Here is a 27,693-nt window from a genome sequence, read left to right as displayed (position 1 = left end):
GGCCTGGAAAAACGTAATCTTTCCGACCCCATCAAAGAAGCTGCCTTCCTCCCGAGCCAGCATTTCAAGACTGAATGTCAACTCCCGCCCTCCCCTGCCGCCCCGAGATAACGGGGTATACCAATGGTGGCACGGAAGGATATTTGGAGGCGGGGGAGGGGGAGGGAGGATGCAGTGCATGGTGGGAGGAACACATTTCCCCAGCATTGTAAAGCGACAAGGCTACCCCGGACCCCCACTTACTCCGCGGCTGTCCAGGAACAAGTGGATGGAGCAAAAGGCCACCCGGCCCACAGCGGGCCAGGCCCAGGGAAGGGGGCACGACTCCCCCCCCGCCCGCACCCTCTTTGCTGCACAAGTAAGGGGGTGGAGATGCCACTCCGGTTCAGTGCATGGCTTTAAGTAAAAAGGTTCTCTCAGAGTCCGTGTCCGACGGTCGGACTGGTGAAGTTGAGTCTTTCTGCGCCTCCACCCCAGGGCGAGTATTAGCTGTCCTTCAGCAGCAATTTCTCCTCGGGGCAACGAAAAGGAGGTGAGGATGCGCCAGGGGCGGGGGGCACGGCGCCACTGTTGGAGACCGAGTCCTCGGCAAATCGGGCACAGGCCTCCGTCGTGATGTGGTGACAGGAACGCAGGTCGATACGGGAGAGGCGTGGACAGCGGCGGAAAAGGGGCAGACACTGATCCGTCAGCCGGTTACATCCTGTCAGGGCAGGAAGAAGGAATAGCAATAAGACTTATGGTATATACCGCCCCGCAGTTCTTTAGAGCAGGGGTCCCCAACCCCCGGTCTGTGGACCAGCACTGTCTGCAGCATGCCAGAAACAGGTCCGCGCAAACAAGTGAATCCCCATCTGTGGGATGCAGGCAGCATGTAAAACCACACACCCCTTCGGTCCATGGAATAACCTCTCTCCATGGAACTGGTCCCTGGTGCCGAAAAGGTTTGGGGCCACTGCTTTAGAGCGTTCTCTAAGCAGTTTATGTAGTCAGTATATTCAGCAATGGGTTTCATATTATGCTACTACTGGTTCGCCCTGCGCACACACACTTGCTTCCACGCATGCGCCGGGCCTCAAAAACATGCCTAAATAGGATGGCATAGAGCCGGGGTGGGGTGGGGTGGGTGTTGGCCCACCCATGATTTCTGCTACCGATTCGGGTGAACTGGTCCGAACTGGCTGAATACCACCTCTGAGGATATTGCTGTCAACAATTGGGTCCTCATTTTACTGACTTTGGAAGGACGGAAGGTTGAGTCAACGCTAAGCTCTATCAGAATCAAACTCCAGGCTGTGGGCAGAGTTTGCCTGTAATACTGCATTCTAACCTCTGCATCACCAAGGGTCCTCCAGAACAGGAGGCCATGAAATAACAATGGTTTGAGACCATGTTCTGAGATCACAAGATAGCAGATCCTGCTGTGGGGAGATGGGGCCTGGCTAAGGAAACTGGACAGGAATTAGGGCTGCTTTTATAGGGGGAAAGACAATTCGCCTCAACAAATTAGTAACAGGCACATTCTTAGGAACATAGACAATGAGTGGCACGGTGGGACAATGTCACCGCCACCACAGGTAATCCTCAATCTATGACCATAATTGTGTCTAGAATCACGGTTTTAAGTCATGATGGTTGTTAAGCAGATTCGTTTAATAACCATGAGGTTTGCTTAACGACTTCCATAAAAATTGCTGTAAAACTGGGTCTGGCTTGACTTACAACTGCAGCAATTTACAGCAGAAGCTCCAGTTCCAATTGTGATCTTAAATCAAGGACTACCAATATCATCCAAAGACCCTATCTGGTAATGGGACCTGGACAAGGGGCGACAGGAGAAAAACAGGGTTGCAAGCGTGCCATGGAAGGAAAAAAAAGAAAAGAAAAAAAGAACTCACCGGTGAGGTTGAGTTCAGCGAGGGTCTCTCGGAGTGGAGAATTAGCAGCGGTCAGCAGGTTAACAGACTGGTCACCTACATGGTTGCAGTGGCTCAGGTCCAGTTTGGCAAGCTGAGGGGTGTGCCGGATTACCAAGCGCAGAGATGCGTCTGTGATGTCCAGTCCGGAGAGCCGTAGTTCAGAGACATTCTGGAGTCGGCCCCGGCTGTCTGTCTGGCCTAGCAGGGTGAGAAAAGAGAGGGGAATGATCCTCACGGGAAAAGCCGGGACCTTTGCCCTGAATGGCAGGTGCATGACTTAGTTAAAAAGCTTATTTTAACAGGCTTGGGCAAACGACACACATTTGTTTCACTGGAGAGACTAGGACAGGGGTCGGCAACCTTAAACACTCAAAGAGCCACAAAGGTCCTAACTGGAAGCCCCCGTTCAATTTTGGAGCCGACCGGAAGTCCAATTCCCCTATCACTGTCTCCTCCTACCTAGCACGGCGTCCTTTTTCCTCTGCCTGTCCTATCCAAAAGCCCTATCAATTGTGGAGCCGACCAGCAACAGGGAGCCGCAGCAGAGGGATGAAAGAGCCACATGCGGCTCAAGAGCTGCGGGTTGCTGACCCCTGGACTACGACCATGGAGTCCATCAGATTTTCTTTCCTAAAATGAAGAGGCCACCCGGCTCTCTCCAAACCAGACGTATTGGATGCCCTCAAACTGCTTCTTGACAGAATGAATTTGGGATGTTCCTCAGTGTCCATGAAGATTTTGCCGTGCTCTGGCAGGACTCCAGGCAAAAGGATCTCCAGTGCAATGCTGCCTTTGCAGAAGCTTCCCAGCCTGGAAGCACTCAACTGGCAATGCAGGGAAGGATCCTCTTAGCCTTCTCCCACCTTGTTCACCTCTTCCCTACAGGAGGGCCATGAAAGGAGATTTTCTGCCCTGCTGCCTCCCCCAGACACCTGCCAACAGCAGCTGCTGGGCGAGTGAAATCTCACACGTGCTGAGGGAGCTTCAGGCTAGCCATCTCTAGCAGTTTTAGCCGCCCAAACTTGAAGGCTCTTCAGGACATGGAATGGACTCTGGGCTTGGTGCCTCAAGTAAACATGCAGCAGCAGCAGCATCTGCAGCTGTTCAATCCTGGGACACCCCAATTCACAGTTCAAGAATTCAGATTGGGCTACTCCAGCCTGCAGTGCACCAAAGGCCCCTATAGGAGCTGAGAGATTTCTGAGACACAATAGCTGGAGTGGAGATTGCAGGCAATTCTATGCCAGAAGTGATAAACTCCAAGTCTTGTGGTAAACCAGAAGGTTTGCAGAATAATGGACATACGTTTTGTCTAAGTATAAGGAGAAACATCTTGGTGGCAAGATCTGCACATCTATGGATTTTCCATTTCTAGAGTTTTTGAAGAAGAGGATGGACAAGCCACTTCCCTTGGTTTAATTGGTTCACCTGCATGTCGCAGAGGACTTCACTAGATGATCCCAATCATTCCTTTTGATTTTACCATACCTGTAGGAGATGACCAGGCTGAGCCCGAGGGAGGGGTCAAACGTGTCATTAGTCATGAGTCCCTTTGCCACCCACAAGATTATCTAAATCCAGATCGTCACGAATTCCTTATTTACCATCAAATTGCTTTAGCTGTTAATAGATTCTTGTAGAGCGCTTAAATTTACAAAAACTCTTTATACCTATTTGAACTGCCTGGATCTCCTGACTTCTCTGGTGCTTGACAGTTTCCCAACAACTTGATACAAAGGTCCACCTAACACTCTGAATCATAAACTGCCCCTATCATGGGCTGTGTTGTGAGATAGGAGAGATTAAAACGGGAACGGCTAGTTTGAAACTCAGTGCACTGTTTTGAGTACAGCCAATGTTGGTCAACTCGGAGCAGGTGCTGACAATTTTTCTAGAGGCTTACGTTCAGCCTGCCTCCACAACCACTTTTAAAGATCGGCAAAGCCTTGAGAGATTTCATGCAGCAATGTCAACATCCCGCAAGATTTCAGCCGTTCTCACATCTAGGTATCTTACGAAACTTCTTTGCTGTGGGGAATGGAAAGGGGGTGCCGGAGGGTACCTATGGATTACCTGGCAGGCTTTTCCACTTCCTTGGGTTGGGAAGAAAAGGTGGTAAAATAGCTGCTCAGATATCCCTGCCCTCCCTCTGTCCTAGAGATCATTCCCTCCAGTACAGGTAGCTTTACCAGGCTTGGCATCTGTGGCAGGCAAGAGCAGCTCACGGAGATGAGAATCCTTGACATCCTCAATCCAACGCAAATCTAGGAGCTGTAGGGAGGGGAAGTTGGCGGTGCCGAGGGCCGACACGGAGCACCAAGAGCAGCCTGTTAGGATAAGCTCCTTAAGGCCTGTTGGGAGAAGAGAACGTTAAGTGGGGGGAAAGAGAACCTTACAAACAAGCTATTTCTCTCTGCTCCTAACCACCCCCGCCCCATGGCTCCTTCCCCTGTATTCCCACCATGAACTCACCTTTCCACCCCAAAGTTTTGATTCCTGCCTCCCAGATCACATCCTGTCGTATACAACAGAGTTCCCCAACATTTCTTGCTTTGTGGATTGGCGGGGGGAGGGGGAACGGGGATAGCTCAGGCAAATGGTCGGCAAGCAAGTGTGTGTGCAGCTCCATTTACATGAGCAGCGTGCACACGCATCTGCCACTCACACAAATGAAGTGTGCACACGTATATGCTCGGCTATTTCCATGGCGCAGTTGCAAATCAGTCACAGCCCACTAGTGCACCCCACAGGTTGGGGATCCCTGCTATACGATGTTTCCGGAAATGCTCTTCTCACTTTTGTGGGTTAATCCTTATCTTTATCCCACAAATCAAAATGGCTGTCCTGGTTTTGCTGTTGTCCTCAAATTCCACCCCTTCCTACAACTGAGCTGCGCGAGCTACGTTAAGACTAAGTTCTCAGCCACATGCCACCTCCCTGGCTCCACTTGAGAGGATGCAAGTGGAAAAGGAAAAAAATCGCAGGATTTAGAGCTATTAAACCTTATCAAACCTTCCCTGGCCACACAGATAGCTTAAGATTATTTATTGTGGTTTTGGCAAAGCAGCAGTGTTCTCAACCAATCAAACAGAACAGAGCTGGAAGGGCCCTTCGAGGTCTTCTAGTCCAAAGCGCTGCACAAACAGGAGACCCTATGCTATTTTACACAAGTGACTGTCCAGTCCTTATGCCATCCATCTTGTAAATTCACAGGATTCCTTTTTTTTTCGCCGTGTATATGTATACACTCAAACTAGACTGTGATATTTTCTGTGTCATATATATGTGTGTATGTGGGTTTATGCACAATGGTTATCTTTTGAGAGCTGAATGCAACGAAATTTCATTTTGATGTATGTTGATTAGTTTACATTTAAAGTGACAACTAAGTTTTACTCTAGTCCAGGGATGGCTAACCTTTTTGCTGTCGCGTGCCAAAAGCAGGGGGAGTGGGGGGGAGTCGCGCGCGCATGTGACCCCCACCCATAATTCAATGTGCCCAGCTTCCCTGCGCATGCGTGCGCAACCCCTCCCGCGCTCGCCCTGCTTTTAGCACATGATGGCACGGTGGGCACGTAGGCCCATTTTTTGCCCTCCCCAGGCTCCAGAGGCTTCCTAGGAGCTTGGGGAGGGTGAAAATGGCCTTCCCCACTCCCCAGAGGCCAGAAACAGCCTGTTTCCCAACTTCCAGTGGGCCCAGAAGGCCTGAAAATCAGTTGGCCTGTGTGCACATGCGCACTGGAGATAAGCTAGGGCAACGCTCGCATGCCCACTAATATGGCTTCACGTGCCACCTGTGGCACACGTGCCATAGGTTCGTCTCTTGGCTTCTATTCCATTTCATTCCATTTTTTATTAAAAACCTCAAGCGATGGGGCACCCACAGCTTCTGAAGGCAAGCTGTTCCACTGTTTGATTGTCCTCACTGGTAGGAAGTTTCTCCTTAATTCCAGGTTGCTTCTCTCCTTGATTAGTTTCCATCCCCCCCCCCTCTCCCAAGCTGTCATTTGAATTAGGACATCTAGGGTCATCACTGCAGTGGAAATTAGCCTGGCGCAGGTTCTTTGCTTCTTGAATTTGTTTCAAATTAAGAATTTCCTGCGCCCAGAAATTCTGGCTATCTGTCCCTTTAAAGCCTCGAGACTGTTCGATTGCCTTTTCTTACATCCAGATTAACACGAAGGGCAGGGACTTCAGATCGCGAATGCCTCCCCCAATCCTAAAGGGTTAAGCCAACTTAAAGAGAGAGGGCCCTTGAGAACTTCGTTCAGGTTCAAACGAAGACACTGGATTCACTTTTCCTTAAATAAATATGCGGAGTTGAATTCTCTGGGATAACCTTTGGAATTTGCATTTCTTGATTCAAGCACACCCTTGTTCCAAATGGAATTCAAATCTGGTGAGATTTGGCTTCCCTCTAGCTAGGCCTCGACTTACGACCGCAACAGAGCCCAAAATTTGTTGCTAAGCGAGACATCTGTTAAATGAATTCTGCCCCGTGTTACAACCTTCCTTGCCACGGTTGTTAAGTAAAATCACTGCCGCTGTTAAGTTAGTCACAAGTTTGTTCATGTGAATCTGGCTTCCCCACTGAGACTTTGCTTGTCAGACGGTCGCAAAAGGGGATGACAGAACCCTTAGACACTGCAATTACGTCGTAATTACGAGACAACTGCCAAGCATCCGAATTTTGATCATGTGACCACGGGGAGGCTAGCAATGGTTGTTAAGTGAGAAAACCCATCATAAGTCACTTTTTCCGGTTCCGTTGTAACTTAAAACGGTCACTAAATGAATGGTTCTAAGTCAAGGACTACCTGTAGTGATTTTGGCCAGAGCTGTCTTTTTTTTAAAAAAAATCTCTGGATGGCATCTGGGAGTTTTGCAGAATTGTCAAACCCTTGAAACAACTGGATTTGGAAATAAAATATAAGTGCTCAAAAGAAGGAAAGCGTTGGCTACCACCTCATCTCTCTCCCCCTTAAGCCTCCCACCTCCCCCCAATTCGTCCCCAAATATACCTTGCAACCTGTTCAGGAGCCACATTAGCTGCTTCTTGGAGATGTTGGTCCAGCTCAGATCAAGACTGGCTGGCTGTCTTCGGATGATTCCGCTCAGCATGGAGGGAGTGATAGATTTCCGATGGCTCAAGTCGATGTACGTCCAAAGCCGCTTGTCACAGCACCTGGGAGGAGGGAAGGAAGGCCAAAAGGAGACAATGATTCACTAAGCTCCAGAATCGTTAAGAGTCAGAAAGAATTACAGATAGTCCTCGACTTACGACCACAACGGAGCCCAAAATGTCTGTTGTTAAGAAAGACATTTGTTAAGTGACTCCCCCCCACCCCACCCCACTTTACGACCTTTCTGGCCAGTTGTTAAGTGACTCACAGCAGCTGGTTAAGTAAATCTGGCTTCCCCGCGGACTTTGCTTGCCAGAAGGTCGCAAAAATTGATCACGTGACCTTTGGGACACAGTCACAGTCATACACATGACTGCCAAGCATCTGAATTTTGATCACATGATCATGGGGACTCTGCAAAGGCCGTGACTGTGAAAAACAGTCATAAGTCTCCCTTTTTCAGTGCCGTTGTAACTTTGAATGGTCACTAAACAAACTGTTTTAAGTCAAGGACTACCTGTATTTCTAATTCCTCAGCAGCGGAATCCAAATGAAAGCAACCCAGAGAGATGATTGTCCAGCCTCCATTTGAATGCATGCACTGAAGGTCTCTCACCACTTCTGCAGTTTGCTGGTTCCATTGCTTGAACTGCTACATACATACATACATACATACGTACACACATATATACACTGTTTCCCCCAAAATAAGACATCCCCTGACAATAAGACCAATTGGGCTTTTGAGCACATGGCAATAAGGCCAAGCGCTTATTTCAGGGTTCAAAAAAATGTAAGACAGGCTCTTGTTTTCGGGAAAACATGATGTGTACATGTATGTGTGTGTATATGTGTTTGTTATGTATACATATATATGTGTTTGTGTGTACGTACACTTTTTACCTACTTTTAATATGGTTAGCCTCCCATGCATTTGAAATGGTCGAATCAATCTAATAAAATGTACAAAATAAATACATTACCCTTAATTTTTTTTTAAAAAAAATAAACACCGGTAACTTTTGTCCTGGTCCCATCTGTTACTGGGGTGTGTGGCCTCTGACATACCGTTCAAAATGCAAACAGAGCCACCTGGGTAAAAGTTACGTATCCCTCGATTAAAGCTTTGATTCATTAATCAGCATACTTATATTCTGAGGGAGCATGAAGTTGCTCAGAGGCAGGTACATGGAAGATTGCCTTTATCTATTTGTACGATGCTGTTGAGGCAGGGGTGAAATGCTCCCGGTTCGGACAGGATCGGGCGATCCGGTAGCGATTGTGTCAGATGCTCCAGAGAACTGGTAGCGATGGCAGCGTGAGGCTCCGCCCACCTGCCCGGGTGTCATTTCTTCCTGCTTTTAAAAGGTAAAAAAAAGGCTCTGATGACCGCGTGCCAAAGCTGTGATCATCAGAGCCTTTTTTTAACCTTTTAAAAGCATTTTTTTACAACCTATTTGGACGAATAGGTTGTAAAAAAAATGCTTTTAAAAGGTAAAAAAAGGCTGTGACGATCACAGCTGTGCCGGGTGATCGTCAGAGCCTTTTTTTAACCTTTTAAAAGCATTTTTTAACAACCTATTCGCCCAAATAGGTTGTAAAAAATGCTTTAAAAAAGTAAAAAAAAAAAAAGTTGGCCACGCCCATCCAGTCACATTACCACCACCCCCTCCCCCAAAGCCACGTCCACTGAACCGGCAGTAACAAATTTTACGTTTTCACCACTGTGTTGAGGTCAAACTGGAGCAGAAGCATTTCTATTTTATGACCTATGATTATAGAAATAAGTCTTCAACTCTGACATGGGAAGTTTTTCAGTATGGAGAGAACTCATTCCGTACAGAGACGGCTACCCTGAATAAATGGTGATTTTTTTTGGTATTTAGGGAGGAGAATGACGAGGGTCACATGGGACATGATGCACAAAACAGCTCAGGGACTAACCTGCCAAGATGTGCAGTGCAGAACTCCCTGGTGCATGCATATAAATTGTACCTCTGTAACCTCCATGTTAATTGCCAGTTTTTAATGTTGCAGAATCCAATCTGGGTCGATCACCGGGACCAGAGGTTTAATCTTCTGAGCTTTTGGACTTGTGCTGGAACCCCCATCCTTGGGGAACTTCTCTCTCACCTTTCTGTTCACCTGAGGATGAGTCCCAGCACGATCTGAAATCTCGGAAGATTAAATCTCTGGTCCCGGTAACTGACTCCCAATATTATCCTGGGACACGTGCTTTTTTGCCTTCATTTGTGAGTTTTTAATTCCATTAACAGTTGGCCTCTTCATGGATTTCTGGGTATTTATTTTATTTTATTTTATTTATTTGTTTCAATTTGTATACCGCCCTTCTCCAACAGGACTCAGGGCGGTGAACAGCCAGAATAAAAACAAAACATACAAAATTTAAAAACAGTTTAAAATAATTAAATATTTTTGGCCGCAGTTTAAAACAAACCCAATTTAAAATCAATTAAATTTAATTGATTGGGTATATGAGCTGTGGTGGCCCAGTGGTTAGAGTGCAGTACTGTAAGCTACTTCAGCTGATTGCTAGCTGCAGTTTGGCAGTTCGAATCTCACTAGCTCAAGGTTGAGTCAGCCTTCCATCCTTCTGAGGCGAGAATAATGATGACCCAGATTGTTGGGGGCAAATATCCTGGCTCTGTAAACCGTTTAGAGAGGTCTGTAAAAGCACTGTGAAGCGGTATATAAGTCCAAGTGATATTGCTATTGCTAACTCTGCCCACTGCCAGGAATTTGATCCTGACCAGCTCAAGATTGACTCAGCCTTCCATCCTTCCGAGGTCGGTAAAATGAGAACCCGGATTGTTAGAGGCAATAGGCTGACTCTGTAAACTGCTTAGAGGGGGCTGTAAAGCACTGTGAAGCAGAATATAAATCTAAGTGCTATTGCGATACACACTTGCCATTTTTCTCCCTCGCCTCCTCATTTGTTCACAGAATGTGCTTGTTGAACCCGAGCCTCCTATCCTGCTGGAAGAAAGGCCGGCCAAATAGCGGATCAAGATAGCCCTGTGGTCTGATATTCATTGCAAAGAAAAGGGCCAGGAGGCAGCCATCAAATTTGATCCCACAGCCTCTTCTCCCCTCTTAGTCGACCACACCATCCACTGTGTTGTTGTGTGTATGTGTCCCCCCCGCCCCTTTTACTTCTCTAGCTTGCCAGGTCAATGTCTCTGCTCAGTCGCTCACTCACCAACGGCTCCATGTCCGGCACACCCTCATGCAAACGCATAGCTCCCGATAGCTGAGGTACTGGAAAACGGCCAACCAAATGTCCCGCTGCACGATATGGTCAGAGCCGCTGTCCAAGGGCAGGGAGTCGGGTTCAGGGCTGTCTGGGGGAGGCCGGATCACGTGCCTCTCCAGCTGCAGCAGGGGCTTGGGAGGGGACGGCACCAAAGGCCAGTTCAGAAACTGAGTCCGGGCTACCATGCGGAGCCCTGTCTGTCCAGCAGGCCGGCCGGCTTTCCGGCCTCCCGCCTGCTGCTTGGCCCGTTCGCTCCCCCTGCTGGACGGGCGATGATTGTTCTCTTTCTCCTGAGAGTTCCCCCGAGCTTTGGGCTGTTTCCCGTTACGTGTCGTCTCCGAGCCGCCGTTGCGCCGCCCACCCTCCTCTTCGTCCTCCTCCTCCTCCTCCTCGTCCTCACTGGCACTGAAGCCCAGGGCAGCCAAGCGCTGCGAACGGGTGGTTGGGGAGTTGGCTCGGCTCGACACCCCTCCGCTAGAACCATCGGAGCCCCGTGAATCCGTGTCAGAATCAGAGTCCGAACTAGAACTGGAACTGCTGCTGTTCTTCACCCGCTCCAACATCTGGCACATCTGCTTGAAGCGCTCCAACTTCTCCCGCTGATGGGACTTGTCTGTCTGGGCAGAGGGCTCCAAAGGCCCCGGTGGTCCCTTTGGTTTCTGGCAGGAAAGGAAAGAGTGTGGTGAAAAACTTCTCAACCTATTCAATACAGGTCCATCCTCGACTTACAACTGTCTGTTTAGTGACCGTTCGAAGTTACAAGGCCATTGCAAAAAGCGATATGACCATTTTTCACGCTTATGACCGTTGCGGCATCCCCAGGGTCATGTGATCGAAATTCAGACACTTGGCCATTGATTCACATTTATGATGGCTGCAATGTCCCGGGGTCATGTGATCACTTTTTTCAACCTTCTGATAAGCGAAGTCAATGGGGAAGCCAGATTCACTTATCAACCGTGTTAATAACTGAACAACTGCGACAAATCACTCAACTGTAGTGAGAAAAAGTCACAAAATGGGGCAAAACTCACTTAGCAATTGGATTTGGCAGCATCACAAATTTTGGGTTCCATTGTGGTCGTAAGTCAAGGACTACTTATAACTGCTTAATTTGGCTTTTTGCAACCTTACCTCCTCCTTGTGGCTGAACAGCATCTGTTGTCTCTTCTCAACTAATACAGCTACAGCCATATTGGGAGGAGCGGGAGAGGACATCATCAGGATAGGGAAACAACTTGTAATGTCTTAAATCTTCCTTCTGAATATTATTGTTCTTAAAGTAGCCAGCAAAATTAAAACTAGAAATTTGGACTCTTAATAGGAGGTGTTTTTAGGGTCCTTACACTTGCTCATGTAAACCACACACCCTTTCCAGGAAAACACACAAAAAAAAGACAATACCACTGTACTTCAGTTAAGCCTCAGCTACACTTCTTTGGATTTTTATGCCAGGTATCAACCCATTTTATAAATAAAAATTTTCCAGTATGAGAAGAAAGCAACCTTTAGTCGGTTCTCTAAATATGCTAACTACAGTTCATGGCTAGATAGTCAAGGTTACTAGGAATGTGTTATCTGTGGGAGTGCCAAGCAAAAAGCATTTTGTAATTCAGATCTGTAAGGGGAACATATGATAGAAAAGTAAAATAAAGATAACTTTGAAATAAACAAAACTGCTTGCAATTCCCCAGAGCTCAACTTTTAGAAGCACTAGGCGACTGTTAAAGCCAACAGCAGACAGGAACAGCATGAAAGCTGAATCATTACAAGGAGCCTTGGTAGTACAGTGGACTAAAGCACACTGTTATTAACATCTGCTGCTTGCAATTACTGCAAGTTCAAATCTCACCAAGCTCAAGGTTGACTCAGCCTTCCATCCTTTCAAAGGTAGGTAAAATGAGGACCCAGATTGTGGGGGCAATAAGCTGACTTTGTATAAATATACAAAAGTATGAAGGCTATTGCTTAACACATTGTAAGCCACCCTGAGTCTCCGGAGAAGGGCGGCATATAAATTAAAGCAAAAACAACAACAACAACAAGAATTAATTAACTAAAAGAATTTGCTTTTATGACAAAACCATGCTCCCTCCACTCCATGGGAAAAAACCTCTCTTCACGGAACCAGTTCCTCGTGCCCAAAATATTGGGGGTCGCTGGCTTAGAGTACTGTATGAATACAGCTGACCTCTCTTGCCCCAGATTTGCCAAGATCTTAAGTAAGGGCGCAGTTTGTCCCAGGGGCATGAGCTGATCCCCTCCCCCTCACTCCCTCCCGGCTCACCTCTAAGTCACTGGCTGTGATCTGGCTCAGGTGAATGGACGGGTGGGAGATGGCCCCCTTCACCTCGAAGTCACCACCGCCCATGCGGCTCCAGGTCTGCATGGAATCCAATTTGTTTCCATCAAGTGGTTGCTCGGCGCCCTTAAAACAAAAATAAACGGCACAAGTGAAATGGGCTGCGGGAAGAAAAAAGAAAAAAGAAAAGGAAAAAAAGCAGGAAGAAAGATGAGTGAGAGGCGCCAGTCACGCAGCTGCCAAAAACGGGCTTGGCGCTCGCCCTTCAACAGTGGCCAGGATGGAGTGCGGGGACCCCTGATGGCCTTCGAGGGTAGTGCAGATCGCTTCATCTTTCAAGCTCACAAATAAAAAGACATCTTTTGATGACTCAGTTCTTGGGAAAAGGGCCAAATTAAAACAAAAAAAAAAAGGAATTGGCAACAAAATGCCAGCCATTACTTAATACATAAAAAAAAAAAAAGAGTAAATAGGATGGAAGGGCCTCGTGGGTGCCATGAGGGTAAATATCACTCTGGCAATAATATGCCTGGAGGAGGAGGACCACACCGTACTGCAGTCTTCTTTAGCTTCCTGGCATACAGGTAGTCCTCAACTTACGACCACAATTGAGCCCAAAATGTATGTTGCCAGGTGAGATATTTGTTAAGTGAGTTTTGCCCCGTTTTACGACTTCTCTCGCCACGTTTGCTAAGTGAATCATTGTTAATACCGTTGTTAAAAGTCAAGCTGGTTCACCTATTGACTTTGTTTGTCAGAAGGTTGCAACTGGTGATGATCTAACCACAGGACACTGAGACGGCCATAAATGTGAGTCAGCTGTCAAGCATCCGAAGGTAAATCACGTGACCACGGGGATGCTGCAATGGTCTTAAGTGTGAAAAACGGTCATAAGTCCCGTTTTTCAGTGTAACTTTGAACGGTCACTAAGCGAACTGTTGTAAGTCGAGGACGACCTGTACTTAATTCCTGCTTTGCTTAGTCCCAGCAAGATCAGGCATTGAACAATATGTAAATGCAAAGCTGATGAATTTCATCTAAGCACATCCTGTACATGTAGTCCTCAATTTCCAACCAAACTTGTTTAGTGATCAAACTTACAATGGCACTAAAAAAAAGGGGGGGGGAGGACTTTTCACACTTATGACCATTGCAGCATCCCCGTGATCACATGATCAAAATTTGAATGCTTGGCAACTGACATGTATTTATGACAAGAAATGTTGTAAAATGGAGCTAAACTCCCTTAACAACTGTCTTGCTTAGCAACAGAAAATCATGGTTGTAAGTCGAGGTCTACTTGTAGAGACAGTCTTGTGAGTCATACTGGTGGAGGATAGAGTAACTCCACATGGATTCATGACCTGCCTGGCTCTTGTTATCAGGGAAATTCTTCCTCCATTTTTTTTGGGGGGGGGGTGTTAGCTCCCCCTTGGCATCTTATCCACAGGCCCTTCTTGCATAATGAGACCCAGCCAAGTGAGAAAAACCAAACCACTCACCTTTTTCAAATGTTTTTCCCGAGTACCTTTCAACTGCAAAGAGAAAGAGAGAAGAGAATGAGAATTCTAAACCAGAGCATGTTACTTAAAGTAACCTCTTCTAATATCAAAAGTAAGGAATTTGGTGTTCAGAATATTGGGGGGGGGGGGGGGAAACACCTAGAGAACCAAATTAAGCACTTAAAAAGCACAGAGATCCAGAACGTCTTTCCACTGGCTGGAAAGTCCACGAGTCTTAAAGTTGCCAAGTTGGACACCGATTTAGCGCGCAGGAATAAAAGTATGACTTGCTCATACGTCTTTTTTTGGAGTTGTCAGAGCTTCCCCAGAATGGAAGTGAGCAAAACAATCTGGAAAACTGGAATCCTGGTCTCACCATTTTTGCTGAACTGTGACTCTCAGCATGCTGCACAAAGCCCAGGATGGCTCTCAAATCCACACAATTCAACACACCCTCAATCCAGAGATTCCTACTTTTAAAGACTGGAGCGGAAAGAGATCTAGTTTGTACAAGGAATATATAAACTGGAATAGCGCACTGTGGGTAGAGGCATAAAATCACAAGGCAGGACTAAGTACAATCCCTGGTGTAGTTAGCATGATTCCTTCAGAGAATCAGAAAGTTCCCCTTGATCATCAACTTTGATAGAAGTAGCACAAAGACCGCAAATTAAGATCTAGCCAGGTGATCTCTATATGGGTATGGATCCATCACCACATGGAGGAACACCAATGTTCCCCAACAGCATCATGTGGCTCACCGAGGTGTAACAGGTGAGGTCAGAAAAACTGAGCCAAGATGCCCAACAGTTATTTGTATGCTGCCTATTAAGTCTGCAATAAAACAACAGGAGTAGTTGCTAAAACCAGTTAACAAGCAACACCATAACAACTTTTGTTGCCCAAGCCAACAGCTCCCCCCGCCCAAAATGCTATCCATCACCCCATCACCACCACACACACCCACACACAAAAGCTTTGCAGAAAAGCATAGCCTTAACTGCTGTGCTAATTAACAGCCTCAGTTGGAACAGGGAAGGGAAAATAATTTAATTGGGATCAAGTAACAGATGTCGAGAACTTTTGGAAGGGGAGTAAGGTAGACACAACAATAAATAAAGTGACATTATTAGGAGACATAGGGGTGTGGGAATCAAAGGGACAAGAACAAAACTTTGATTCTTCAAAGATTCCTTGCGATGGCCCAGGAGCCTGTCAGGCACAGATGTGACACGTTAAAAAAAAGTGGGGGATTTTTGGGCTACGTGGGAAAAGAGACACAGAGCTGAAGGAGAGATAAGCAGGTCAAAGAAAATTACTTTGCCCTAACGAAGAATGAAGAGATCGGAAGAGACCACAAAACGCAATGGAGGTTGTCCAACTGAGGTGAAGTGGAGGGACATCCGTGCTGAAAGTTGGGACCAGGGGTGGAATTGGACCGGTTCGGGTGAACCAGTAGCTCCATGATCAGCAAACCGGTTCACCCCTACGATCAGATGGGCCCACCCAACTGCCCGTGCTATTTTCCTACCTTTATCTTCTCAGCTGATTCGCGCAGCAGAGCAGATTGCCACGCTTCAGTTGTGTTTCTCCCCCGAAGAAACGCAGAAGTGAAGATTTCTTCAAACTGTGCACACACATGCGGCGTGCGCATCAGGCACGCATGATCACCGAACCGGTTGTTAAACCGGGAGGATCCCACTACTGGTTGGGACTATCAAATACATTCCGGATGACTGCTTTTATGCCCCCTCCTGTAAGTCTGCTGAGATCACCTGGCATCACCAGCATGAGAAATAAAACTTTTGGATAGTCTAGGCAGAACCTTCTTGACAGCTTCCCTGCTCCACTGGGCGGTTTGGAGGACACGGCCCATCCTCTCTAAGCCAACGTAATACCCGGGGCTGAGGAAATGGCTAGTCTTGCATGTCAAGTGGTTTTAAGCTTGCCCAACAAGAGCACACCGAGTAGGCTAAAGAGTGAGAAGGATCCTGGCCTTGCAGACACAACATGGGGCCTAACAGTCATAGGCTGAAGCCATTCACCTTCTTCTTGGGTCCCGTCTCGGGGGCTGGGAGCTCCTTTTTCCGCTTGTGAGCACCCGTCTGGACTGGACTCTCCTCAGAGGGCGGCGGGGGCAAAGGCGGTGCTGGTGGCAATTTCTTCTTGTTCTGAGCAGGCTCATCAGTCAGCTTCCACCGGACCCCTTCCTCACCATTGTCCGAACGCCGCTTCCCTGTGCCATCCCCTGAATCCTGAGAGGGGGAACAGAAGGGAGGCAGAAACAGGCTCACATGCTGTGTGTAAAGGTAAAGGTTCCCCTCGCACATATGTGCTAGTCGTTCCTGACTCTAGGGGGTGGTGCTAATCTTAGTTTCAAAGCCGAAGAGCCAGCGCTGTCCAAAGACATCTTTGTGGTCATGTGGCTGGCATGACTCAACACCAAAGGTGCATGGAACGCTATTACCTTCCCACCAAAGGTGGTTCCTACTTTTCTACTTGCATTTTTTTTTAACGTGCTTTCAAACTGCTAGGTTGGCAGATGCTGTGACAAGTAACAGGAGCTCACCTTGTTATGCGGCACTAGGGATTCAAAATGCTGAACTGCCGACCTTTCGATCAACAAGCTCAGCGTCTTAGCCCCTGAGCCACCATGTCCCTTACACTGTGCATAGCTTCTCATTTTTTCCGTCCCATTTTGATGAATAAGCCACAAGAAGGATGCCTTCACCGGGCACGCTCAATCAAAACCAAACAGCTGTTTATGGCTTAACCCAGGGGGTCCCCAACCCCCGGTCCATGGCATGCCAGAAACTGGTCCGCGCCAACATGCGAAGCCCCATCCGTGGGATGCAGGCAGCACACAAAATGACACCTTCTCCAGTCCACGGAAAAACCTCTCTCCAACTCAACCTGTCCAATCCTCACCAATGCTTTCAGGACACAAAAACATTGCTCAGCGGCAGGGCTGAGGGAAGCAGGCCAGATAAGGATTTTTCTGGACAACGCATCAAATGGAGCCAACCAAATTGTTCTGCACAAAGGCCCGAAGCAGAGGGTCTATCCTACAGATGGTCCTCATCTTTACAGGTAGTCCTTGACTTATGACTGTCATTGAGCCTGGGATCACAGTCATAAGTTGTGCCATTCGTTAAGCAGGCTGTTGCACGTCTGACCCCATATGATGATATTTTTTTGTTGGGATCATTAAGCAACTGCAATCGTTAAGTCATTGTCTGCAATAGGCAGGGAAACCTGAAATGAATACTGTTTCCGGCAAAAAGAAAAAGAAAAAAGCCATAAATCATGGTCACAGGATTGCAGGATGCTACAAATGGCCATTGTGAGTAGAGGCAGAAAGTGTCCAAAATGCGATCATGTAACCATGAAGGGTGGTAGCCGTAAGAACCATGGGGGGGGGGGAAGGGGGATCCATTGTAACTTTGAACAGTCCCTAAGTGGCCAGTCATAACTAGAGGACTACTTGTCTTAGCTACAGAGCATTACTCTTCTTCAGGGGGAAGGAAAAACTATAGAAAAAGGATGCCAATCCAAGGTATGGGTGTGAGTAATTAAAACACGAAATAAGGGGGAAAAAAACTCTAAGAGACCCAAATGGATCCTCCTCTCTCTCTCCCCCACCCACCCTGCTTTCCCCTGGTTTCAGAGCAAATGATCCTGAAGGGGCTTCTATCCCACCCACTCTTTTATTCTCCCTTCTCTAGGATGACACCCACCTCCCCCCCCCCCAAACCACTTACTTTCATTGATTTGCCTTCTCTCTTGCACTTGGGGCATTCCCAGCAGTTTGGAATTTCGTTGTTGATGACCCCTTCAGCGATTCCCATCTGCAAAGAGAAAGACCGGTGCAGGTGAAGGGAGTGGGTGAGATATTCCTGAGTGGGGGGTGGGGGTGGGGACTATGCAGTGGTTCTCCTCTCTCACCTTCAAGCAGCCTGGATGCACAATCTCATTGCAAATGGTACACTCCATGAGTGACAGGTTGAACTTCTCCTCTTCACCCTCTACTGTGTCCTCTTTCCCGGCCTCCCCACAGACCAGGCATACAGCCGTGTGAGGTAGAACTGGCTGCAAGGAGACAAAGGACGGAAGTCAGATGTAAGAAATGCAAAATAGCAATAGCACTTAGACTTATATACCACTTCACAGCGTCATCCAGCCCTCTCTAATGGTTTATAGAGTCAGTATCATGCCCCTAACAATCTGGGTCCTCATTTTATGGAAGGATAGAAAGCTGATTCCACCTTGAGCCTGCGAGAATTGAACTGCAGTCAGCCGGCAGTCAGCAGTAGCAGCCTGCAGTAATCAAGCAGGAAAGCTCTTTCTACTACCCCTAGTAGACATCAATCGTCTTTGGGAATTTTCCTGGAGGCAGCTGAGCCAAAGGAGGCCAGCTGGGACCCCGTCCACAAACCTTCCTTTGCTCGCCTTTTAGCAACAAATAAAACTGGACTTTAAAAGCTGCACTTAAAACATTACAAATCCAAAAGGAAGGGAGCTTTTCGCTTCTCGTCTCACAGGAAGTTTTCTAAACAGGGTGCTTCCAGCTTACAATATTTTCCGTGTGAAACACATTTTGCACCTTGTTTTTAAAATATGGGTCCCAGCCACAGGAAGAAACAGGACAGGATAGAAAAGGAAACAGGAGGGGTTCATAGCAGCCTAGTGGATGAAACATAACTTCAGTCACACAGACACGAGAGAGGGGTCTGCACCTGATTTTCCAGAACAACTTCATACATGCAGAAAAGGCCTTGGATGACTCAGTTTCTGAGCTGCACCGTCTCAGGGAAGTGGAGTTCTGCGGGGGAATGTTCAAGAAAGAAATGGCTGCATGCAGAAAGCTAGCATATGAAGTGGGCAACCACTTAACACTCTAGCTTTTTCGACATGATATGGATTGTGTTTATTTGCTTTGTGCAGTACATCTCTGCCTTTACTTACAGCTCTCAGCAGACGTGAAAGATGCAGAAAAAGCTAAGGATTAAACCACATCAGTCTGCAGACAAGAACTATATGGAAAAATAATCATGTCAAGAAAACTAGTTTGAAACTCTTCGGGCAAATTAACTTTCCACGCACTTTAAAAGCTTCTTTTTTTTAACCCACCAAGAAATATACACAAACTCTAGAATTGGGATCCTGAAGACGGGTTAGGGATGAAACGTACATTCTTTTTCCTTTTTATTTAAGCTATGGGAGAGCTGGAGGCAAAACATGTGTCTCTGTTTCTTTTTCTATTCCAATTTGAGGATTTGGGAATATTTAGCCGAGGGAGATCAGATCTGGAGCACATTTTTCTTCATCCTCAACAGGATGAGGAACCTTTGCCCTTTAAGACGAGAGGGTCTACGACAACTCACCACGGCCAACTCACCATGGCCAATTTGCTGTGGGGCAAGAGTTACACTAATATCAAAGCAATAGTGGAATAGAATCATTAAAGAAACGATGCCGAAGAAAAAAATGAAATGCGAATGGCAAAAATCAAAAATTATTTTAAATAATTAAATTGAATTGTTGAATTGTCCTGCAGTGATTTATCTCGTGGCAAGTTGGCCGTGTTGAATTGCCCCCCAGTGAGTTGGTCGTGGCGTGTTGACCGTGGTCAAATGGCCGCGGTGAATTGTCTCATTCCCAAGACGAGGCACCCCAACTAGTAAGCATCACCAAGTCGACTGTTCTGAAGAGCTCTGGTGGCGCAGTGATTAGATTGCAATATTGCAGGCTAATTCTGCTGAATGTCAGCAGTTCGATCCTGACCGGCTCAAGGTTGACTCAACCTTCCGTGTTCTTCCGAGGTTGATAAAATGAGGACTCAGATGTAAACCACTGAGAGAGGGCTGTAAAGCACTGTGAAGCGGTATATAAGTCTAAGTGCTATTGTTATGCAGGAGTCGAACAGTTAGACATTGCATGCAAATAGAATTCCCTGCCATGGGTCACCATTGGCATTGGCTGCCTTGACTCTCTCGCTTACCGCTGTGCACTGCCTCTGCAGGCAGGACTGCTTCATGCGTCCAGGACCCCCAAACTTCTTCATGTCCTTACAGAAATGGCACTCCCCACACTCTGATCGCAGGCACGCTTTACACTTCCGGCACCGCGTCCGCCGCCGGCGAGCTCCAGCCCCTGCCCCTTTGCTGGACGACATTGGCTATGTCCCGCTTCAGCTACTCTCTGGGCTGCAAGGAGGAAAGGCAAAAGAGGCAAACCAGGCAGGTAAATATGGTGCTCCAGATCGGCAAGATGAGACGGACAATGAAGATTGGAGGTGGGAGTGGGGGAGGAGGAGAAGGACGTGCAATACAAAAGAATAAAGAGTCTCATATAACTGTAGTCCCTGACTTACAACAGTTCGTTTAGTGATCATTTAAGTTATGACGGCACTGAAAAAAGTGACTTATGACTATTTTTCACACTTATGAACATGGCAGCATTTCCTTGGTCACGTGATCAAAATTGAGATGTTTAGCAACTGGTTCAGATTTATGACGGTTGCAGTGTCCCGCGGACACGTGATAACCTTTTATGACCTTATGACAAGTAAAGTCAATGGGGAAGCCAGATCCACTTAATAATCATGTTAGGAACTTAACAACTGCAGTGATTCACTTAACAACTGCTGCAAGGAATGTCGTAAAATAGGGCAAAATTCACTTAACCACTGTTTTGCTTAGCAACAGAAATTTTGGGCTCAATTGTGGTCATAAGTCGAGGGCTACCTATATACCCATTAGGGAGAAAAAGAAAACACATTGTTAAGGAGAAAAATGTCCTGCAATCAAAGTCACACATGATCAGCCATCACCAATACTGGACAGGAGAAAAAAAAAGTCAAAATTAATCACAGCAAAATGAATCTGAATTTAAAAAATGTTGCATCACTTTTTGATTTAAAAGGATGGTTTAAAATCAGCAGTATAGGTAGTTCTCAACGTACAACCATGATTGAGCCCAAAATTTATGTTGTTAAGTGAAAATTCTTTAAGTGAGTTTTGCCCTATTTTACAACATTTCTTGCCACAGTTGTTAAATGAATCACTGTAGCTGACAAGTTAGTAGCCTGGTTGTTAAGTGAGTCTGGCTTCTCAGAAGGTCACAAAAGCAGATCACATGACCCCAGGACACTGCGACTGAGTTGAATGAACCAGTTACCAAGCATCTGAATTTTGATCTCATTATCATGGGGATGCTACAAAGGTTATAAGAATGAAAAATGATCATCAGTCACTTTTTTCAGTGCCGTTGTAACTTTGAATGGTCACTAAATGAACGGCTGTACGTCGAGGACTACTTGTACATTCCCACACAAAATAGGTGCGATGATATTAACTAGCACACTGATCTAAGAACATCGGTTCTATGAAAAAAAGAAAACCAAATCTAGGGGCATAGAGAGTTGGATGACTGGATTTAGTTCTAGCAGGGCCGTTTAACAGAATTTTTCAGGGTCATTCTCAAGTTTTCAGTTGATCATAGATCATGAGTTGCCGACTGTCTGTGTGAACACTGAAGGTTATGCAAAGAGCTCAAAGGCAGGAACTCCTGGAAAGCTAACTGAAATTTCTCTGCTACCACAACCTTAGATAAGTTAGGACAACGTTCCTCAATCTTGGCAGCTTGAAAACATCTGGCTGGGGAATTCTGAAAGTTGGGAGGTCCACATCTCTACAAGTTGCCAAGTTTGAGAAACACTGGTTTAGGAGCCAATTAGGCGAAAACTTCTGCCTCTTTAAAGAACTCTGGCACTGCCTAATAGTTGTTTAAAAGAACGCAGATTTAATCCACTGTTTTTCAACCCTTGGCAATTTTAAGATGTGTGGAGGTCAACTCTGAGAATTTCCCAGCCTGAAGGTCATACATCTTAAAGTTGCCAAGTTTGAAAAACACGGATTAATCGAAGAGCAGAATAGGCTGCTCTTTATACTGCTACACATAACAATGCTTATTCAGCTCTGCAACTGGAGAAAATTATCCAAACTCACTGGAAGAAACTCTCAACATGCACAGAGGAACACTTTTCCCCTCAAGAATAACATCAGAACTTTTGCGTGTGGCTAGTTTTTTGACTGTGCTCCTCAAAACGTATTCGCATCTCAGGGATAAACCATTTTGCTAGAGCAGGGGGGAAAAAAGTGATTTGTTTATAGCCTCCTAATTTCCAAGGTATTTCCTCCACTAGGGTTCAGCTAAAATCAGAGGCAAATCTTAACCACATCATGATGGTTACAAACATGGCAAAAGTAAAAATAAATTTTTGACAGGTATTTAAAGTCCAAAGATCAATGTATCATGGCAACTGTTGTCGTCCAGGTGAGGTGAATAAAATCCAACCATGTTTTTCCAGGTATACAAGTAGTCCTTGACCTATGACTCCAATTGAGCCCAAAATTTCTGTTATTAAGCAAGGCAGTTAAGTGAATTTTGCCCCATTTTATGACCTTTCTTGCCACAGTTGTTAAGTTGATCCCTGATGTTGTTAAATTACTAAGTGAAACTGGCTTCCCCATTGACTTTGCTTGTCAGAAGGTCACAAAACGTGATTCTGACAGCCCCTTTGGCATAGCATCCTGAACTCCATTGGAGACAAAATATTTGGTGCACTATATTACATAACAATGAGTATAATATAGAGCCATTGTGATTAGCAGCAGCTGACCACAAAGTAGGTCTTGCCATCTTCATTAAGGGTATTATGCAAATAATGTACAGGCAGTCCTCGACTTACGACCACAATTGAGCCCAAAATTTATGCTGTTAAGTGAAACATTTCTTAAGTGAGTTTTGCCCCATTTTAATTACACAAAAGGCCATCACATGACCCTGGGAAGACTGCAACCCTCATAAATATGAGTCAGTGGCCAAGCCTCTGAATTTTGATCACGTGACCATGGGAATGCTGCAGCGGTCTTAACTGTGAAAAATGGTCATAGGTCGCTTTTTTTCCAAGGCCGTTGCAATTTCGTACGGTCACTAAATGAACTGTTGTGAGTCAGGGACTACCTGTAGATGAAAAGAGGAAAAAGAAAAGCCTTAAAAAAAAAAAAAAAACCGACGTAGGCACAGTAAAAGAGGGAAAACAATATGCAGTTATAAAAATGGTAGGACGTCATTGCAGATTACAGGATTGAAGTGCCACATCTCCAAAAATGTGGAAGACTGATATAAGAACAGTCTGGGAGAGATCCTGAAATGGCTAGAGAGTTGGATCTCGTTTCAACATCTCCCTCTTTGAGGGAGATAGCAGTCTCAGAAATGTGATGATAGATAGATAGATAGATAGATAGATAGATAGATAGATAGATAGACAGACAGACAGACAGACAGACAGACAGACACAATGCAATGGATCTATTACAGGGTGTTAAACTCTCATTATCACGGCGTCATCATGTGACGTATCGCAACTTCCCCCCCCCCCTTTGTTAAACCAGGCGTGGGCGTGGCCAGCGCGTGACGCATCCGGCCCATGGGCTGCGAGTTTGGCACCCTGATCTATTATGTTAAATCAAATGATAGGGCTCTTTTACTTTCTGTCTTCTCCTCCCACCAATGTAATGAAAGTCACCATGGTTTATAGATATTCTCACATTGTTTTCATAAAAGAAGCCAAAAAGAAAATAGGCCAATTTTTCCCAAGACACAACAAACAGGAAGGAGATAAAAGAGGAGACATGAATCTATAAATGAAATAAAAAAGCTGCTTTCTGTATTGCTTTAGAATGATTTAGAGATATGCAGATTCTGTTTCGATGTCATTATCCAAAATAGGACTCTTTCAGAAAAAAAATATCCTTGACAGCAATTATTTCAATCTTATGAGAGCCAATATCAAGAAGATAAAAAAGAATAAATTTGTTGTGCAAATTGAGAAGAGTAAGCGATGTCCCCAAAATCCCGAGCCTATTTTTTTTTTTTAAAAAAAGCTTCTAATTTGGTTTAACCATGAAACACAAATCAAATTCAGACCCAAAGCTCACCCAGCAAGGTTAAATGTGTGGACTTCAACTCCCAGAATTCCCCAGTCAGCATGCAGTTGAAGTCCACATATCTTAACGTATCTGAGATTGAAAAACATTGTTCCAGATTGATTCCTAAAACATAAGAACTTGAGTTCTACTTTCAGAAGAAGAAAGTGCGACTGAAAAGGTGAGGGTAGAATTTGAGAAAAGTGTCAGGAAATTGAGATAGCGTAGACTGGCAAGGACAACAATGAAAGGAAAAAAACCCAAATTGAAATTTTGCAGATCAATCCTCAGTTAGACCCCCTGTAGATCTGTCAACCAGAAAATCTGTGAATCATAGAATCCGAAGGCAAGAACTCTAGAAGACAAAAGCATTCTCTCTGCTTTTTTTTAAAAAAAATGGCAGCATAATAGAAAAGCAATATATTTCTCAGGTCTTTTTTCTGTTGTCCAGAAAGATAAGAGAAGGATGGAATAATGGAAAAACAGAAATACAAAAGAAAGCAGGCAAAGCAACTTTCTATTATCAACTGCAACTACTACGGAGGACATGCTTACATATAAAAACTTCCACTGATGAGTGCGTGGTTTAACCATGTAAGAAAAAAGACATAATAATTCAGGAGGCTCTCTACCACTATAACTTAGGTCCATCAAGGATCAAAGATTAGCGGCTCAGATTATGATTTTTTTTTAAAATCCTATTTTTCATACGAATAACCAACAACATTTAGGTCCTATCATTGCCAACCAATGCTATGAGGGGGACAGGAGAATACAGAATGCCACAGGTCAGGACAAAATTATTTCAGACTTTGTGAGAGAAAGAAAAAAATACAGTTGCCATGTTCAAATCTCAAGTTCCTTTTTTGGTTTCTATTTAAAAATGAAACCATGCAATGTGGCCCTTAAAATTTATTTTTTATTTAGCATATGGCATGGCCCTTAAATTTTTTTGACTGTGACAGGAAACAAGAGGAGAGGAGAGGAGAAAAGGGACACAGCAAAAGAATTAACTATATTGGAGACTCATCTCATCTGAGGGTCAGAAATGAAACAAACCAATTCCATACTGAAAGGGAAAATCGTGAACTAATAAAATAGAATAGAAATATTGTGAAGGGGAGATGCCTTCATAAGCTGCCTGGGGTCTTTTTATCAGTGTCCCAACAGAGCTGGGAAAACCTATTGATTTCTAATAAGGAAGAAAGGGAGAGAATCAGACTCTACAATGAATAAATAGTTTTCTATTTCTAAAAACACACACAAAAAAATCTGTGTTATTCTGAGGATTAACCCAGGAGACAGCAAGATACAGTTAGGTGGAAGAAGGCACATAAAAGAGAATCAATGAAGGATGAATGACTATCTCTCTCCTGCTTGAGCAACCCGTACTCATCCTACCTAACACACACACACACACACACATTTATACACACACACACACACACACACTTTCTGTTGATGGAACATTTTGTCTCCTGCCATCATTTCACCCCACACCCCACCTCTTTCTTCCAAGCATTTAAGAGCAGGCAAAACACTGAAAGGGAAAACAAATGTATGTATAAGGGAACTTGGCTCCGATACCTCATCACGCCCCAGCCTGGCTTTAGAGCTGACAGGCCCGGTCTTGGCAAGGGTTCCCACACACCTCAACCTGGCCTTCCATGATGCCGGTTGCTGGGTTCCCCCTCAATTCTCTCCGCCAGCTGCAACCTGCTTGACACATCTTTTCTCTTTGAAAAGCCTTTAAGTCAAGCTGTTTGGTGGTGGCGATCCTCCTCGGCTCAATCCTTCTGGATCACGCCGCTTCCTGATGGACATAACCGGAGCCATCCTCTATAGAGGGGCCCCTGAAATCGGCGTGAAACGGCACCTCCCCTCTCTTCCCTTCCTTTCCTCCCCCCCCCTCCCCGGTTAAAACATGAGAAATACACAGAGGCAAGAGCGTTTTACGGCTGGTAATTCCTTCCCCTGGAAATCATAGAGGAGAAACTTTGGTTCCACGTTTGCCCCCGCGTACCCCAAAGCCACACTGCTCATCCCCTCTCCTTGCTACCTCTCAGCTCAAGCCTACCTAGAGGTGACCAGGTCCCTTGGAAAAACACCTGGCGAAATGATACAGCCTAATCTTGATTTCTTTATTTTTCCTTTCACGGAAGGAACAACAAAAATCTGAACACTCCAGCCCAAGGTGACAGAACAGAAGCTGGAAAGGAAAGAATATCCAAGAAAACAAAACAACAAAGGAGATTAAAATGAATAAGAAAAGGGGGAAAACACAATAGTAGATCAGGCACGGGGTGGGGGTGGGGGAAGAGGAAGGAGAGGCAGTAGAAGCTCTAGATTCCACCCTCAGCAAAAAAATATTTGTGCAACCAGCCTGATAGCTTAACATCCCTCCCTGGTTTCTGCATCTGAGTTGTTGTGATGCTTTCACATGCTGTGTGCATTACCTACAATCTACCCATGTACAAATCTATATTTTGGGAAGTGGGCTCGCAAAGCATGGGCAGCCCTGCTTAAAACACTGAGCTCCACAGGGTTGGAAGGAGAAGGGCTAATTAATTTGGAATGGGAAGATTCGGTTGGGGGGAGGGGAAGGGAAGGGAGAAAGAATGTGCCCCTTAAAAAAAAAGAGTCGGAGGTTTTATTCCTTGGGGGAAAAAAAACATTCTTTGGCAAAGCCAAAAAGGGAGGGGGAGGGAGAGGGGGAAGGAAGCAGAGGAAGGATACAGACATACCTTTGGGAAGCGCATCTAGGCACCAAAGACTCTTCCCCGTCCATCAGCAGCCTCCAAAAGAGAAAAGATGCAGCACATCTTAGAATTGTTACACACACAACCCAGGCAGACACAGGCAAAAAGGTGCCAGAGGATGGGAGGAGAATGGAGGCGGGGAGCCCCCCTCCCTTTCTCCTAAAACCCAAGGAAAGGCTTAGGAAGTAAGGTAGGGGAGATGGGTTACTCACCTGCTGTGTGGCCATGGGGTGGATGGCGATTCTAATGCTGGATTTGTTGTCATGGTGGGAAGTGAGGGAAGGGGGGGGAAGAAGACACAGAGAGGAGATCCAGCCAGTTGCTGAAGGATCTGTGTGTTGCGTGCGGCTCCGAGTCACCCCCCCCTCTCCAACAAAAATGAGGAGTGGGGTGGAAAAAGGGGAAGAGGGGCGGACCAATCTCCCCAAAGAGGCTATTACAAATTCATAGCAGCGGTTTCCCCCCCACCCCAAACACACACTCACACACACACACACACACCTCTCCCCCTCTCCAGTTCTATCCTCCACTATTTCCTGCTTTGCCCTTGGGAGAAAACAAGGGGATGATATGTGAGAAGAGTTCTCACCCACCCACCCCCCCTCTGCCCACCGTGCAGTAATCAAAGAGGGAGCTCACACACTGGGCCACACACACACACACACAACCTATTGGGGGGGGACACCTCCTGCACCCCTAATTTGGGATAAGAGCATTGGCATTCCCTAGGCGGGTGCACCCTCCAGTCCCCCCCCCCACTAGCCCTCCTGGCTTCCTCTTGACTCCTCCTCCTCTTCTGCCCACCACTGAGATTTTCCTCAG

The 27,693-nt window shown here is 45.9% G+C and overlaps 1 protein-coding gene across 2 annotated transcripts; it reads right to left on the bottom strand.

Moving 5' to 3' along the window:
- Positions 1-169: 169 nt before the first annotated feature.
- FBXL19 (F-box and leucine rich repeat protein 19) lies at positions 170-27,593 on the bottom strand. 2 transcript variants are annotated; one of them, XM_034419820.3, is made up of 13 exons: positions 27,084-27,593; positions 26,857-26,907; positions 20,122-20,326; positions 18,066-18,209; positions 17,882-17,968; positions 16,166-16,375; positions 14,121-14,153; positions 12,604-12,744; positions 10,263-10,975; positions 6,941-7,104; positions 4,109-4,270; positions 1,899-2,117; positions 170-703 (listed from the first exon to the last, which is right to left on the bottom strand). In XM_034419820.3, the coding sequence occupies exons 3-13, from the start codon at positions 20,293-20,295 to the stop codon at positions 486-488; spliced, it is 2,265 nt and encodes a 754-aa protein (XP_034275711.1). In that variant the 5' UTR covers positions 20,296-20,326; positions 26,857-26,907; positions 27,084-27,593; the 3' UTR covers positions 170-485. The 2 variants fall into 2 exon arrangements, with proteins under 2 accessions (XP_034275711.1, XP_034275712.1); XM_034419821.3 differs by lacking the exons at positions 26,857-26,907; positions 27,084-27,593 and adding an exon at positions 25,700-26,003.
- Positions 27,594-27,693: the final 100 nt, after the last annotated feature.

The sequence above is a fragment of the Pantherophis guttatus genome, chromosome 4, assembly GCF_059756535.1.
Source record: "Pantherophis guttatus breed Tessera chromosome 4, ASM5975653v1, whole genome shotgun sequence".
Classification (NCBI taxonomy): Eukaryota; Metazoa; Chordata; class Lepidosauria; order Squamata; family Colubridae; genus Pantherophis; species Pantherophis guttatus.
The sequence above is the reverse complement of the archived record's forward strand: the minus strand, read 5'-3'. Positions and strand labels throughout refer to the sequence as shown.